Genomic DNA, 599 nt, shown 5'->3' on the forward strand with positions numbered 1-599 from the left:
TTATGCTCAAACAGCAACATTACACACTAACTAACGTTAAAAAAGTGAAATCGCAATGAACCACCCCTTTAAGTTCTGACTGTTTTTATAAAATAATGCTAGAGAGAAAATCACTCTCATGGGGTCTTGAGAGGATTCTGTAGTTATAAAGCAGCAGACGTGAGTGTTTGTTTCTGATCTTTTTAATCTCAGATTATTTGTAAAATGGCTCCGATGGTGGGGAAGGACGTCACCGAGCGACTCTTTCTGCCGCGCTTCTGCGAGATGTGCTGCGACTGCAGGATGTTCCACGTGCGCAAGGTGCGTCAATCTGATTGGCTCAGGAGGATGACGGCTGAAGCTGATTGGCTCGTGCTCGTGTTCGATCCTCGTCGCTCATCAGACGTGTGTTTGTGTCCGACAGGTTTGTGCGGCGAACTTGTCGGTAGGAGATATCAGTTTACATTTAAACTTTTTTCAAAAATGCTGGCGGGGAAAGAGTTAAACGCAAAGGATGCTCACACCATGTGTTGATTTAATTCAGTGAATAGAAGTTAATTGATAAAGAAAATCTATTTTTGACAGCATCCTCATTTTACAGCATTTTTACACAACGTTTC

The 599-nt window shown here is 42.4% G+C and overlaps 1 protein-coding gene across 1 annotated transcript in view; it reads left to right on the forward strand.

The window, feature by feature from the left end:
* The window catches only part of ppp4r1 (protein phosphatase 4, regulatory subunit 1), a 23,329-nt gene that overhangs the window by 7,930 nt on the left and 14,800 nt on the right, over positions 1-599 (forward strand). Inside the window, 2 exon segments of the mRNA XM_016499790.1 lie at positions 193-300; positions 404-424. Of these exon segments, the coding sequence (XP_016355276.1) occupies positions 193-300; positions 404-424 (129 nt within the window).

Source organism: Sinocyclocheilus anshuiensis, unplaced genomic scaffold (genome assembly GCF_001515605.1).
Source record: "Sinocyclocheilus anshuiensis isolate Anshui unplaced genomic scaffold, SAMN03320099.WGS_v1.1 scaffold1814, whole genome shotgun sequence".
Taxonomy (NCBI): domain Eukaryota; kingdom Metazoa; phylum Chordata; class Actinopteri; order Cypriniformes; family Cyprinidae; genus Sinocyclocheilus; species Sinocyclocheilus anshuiensis.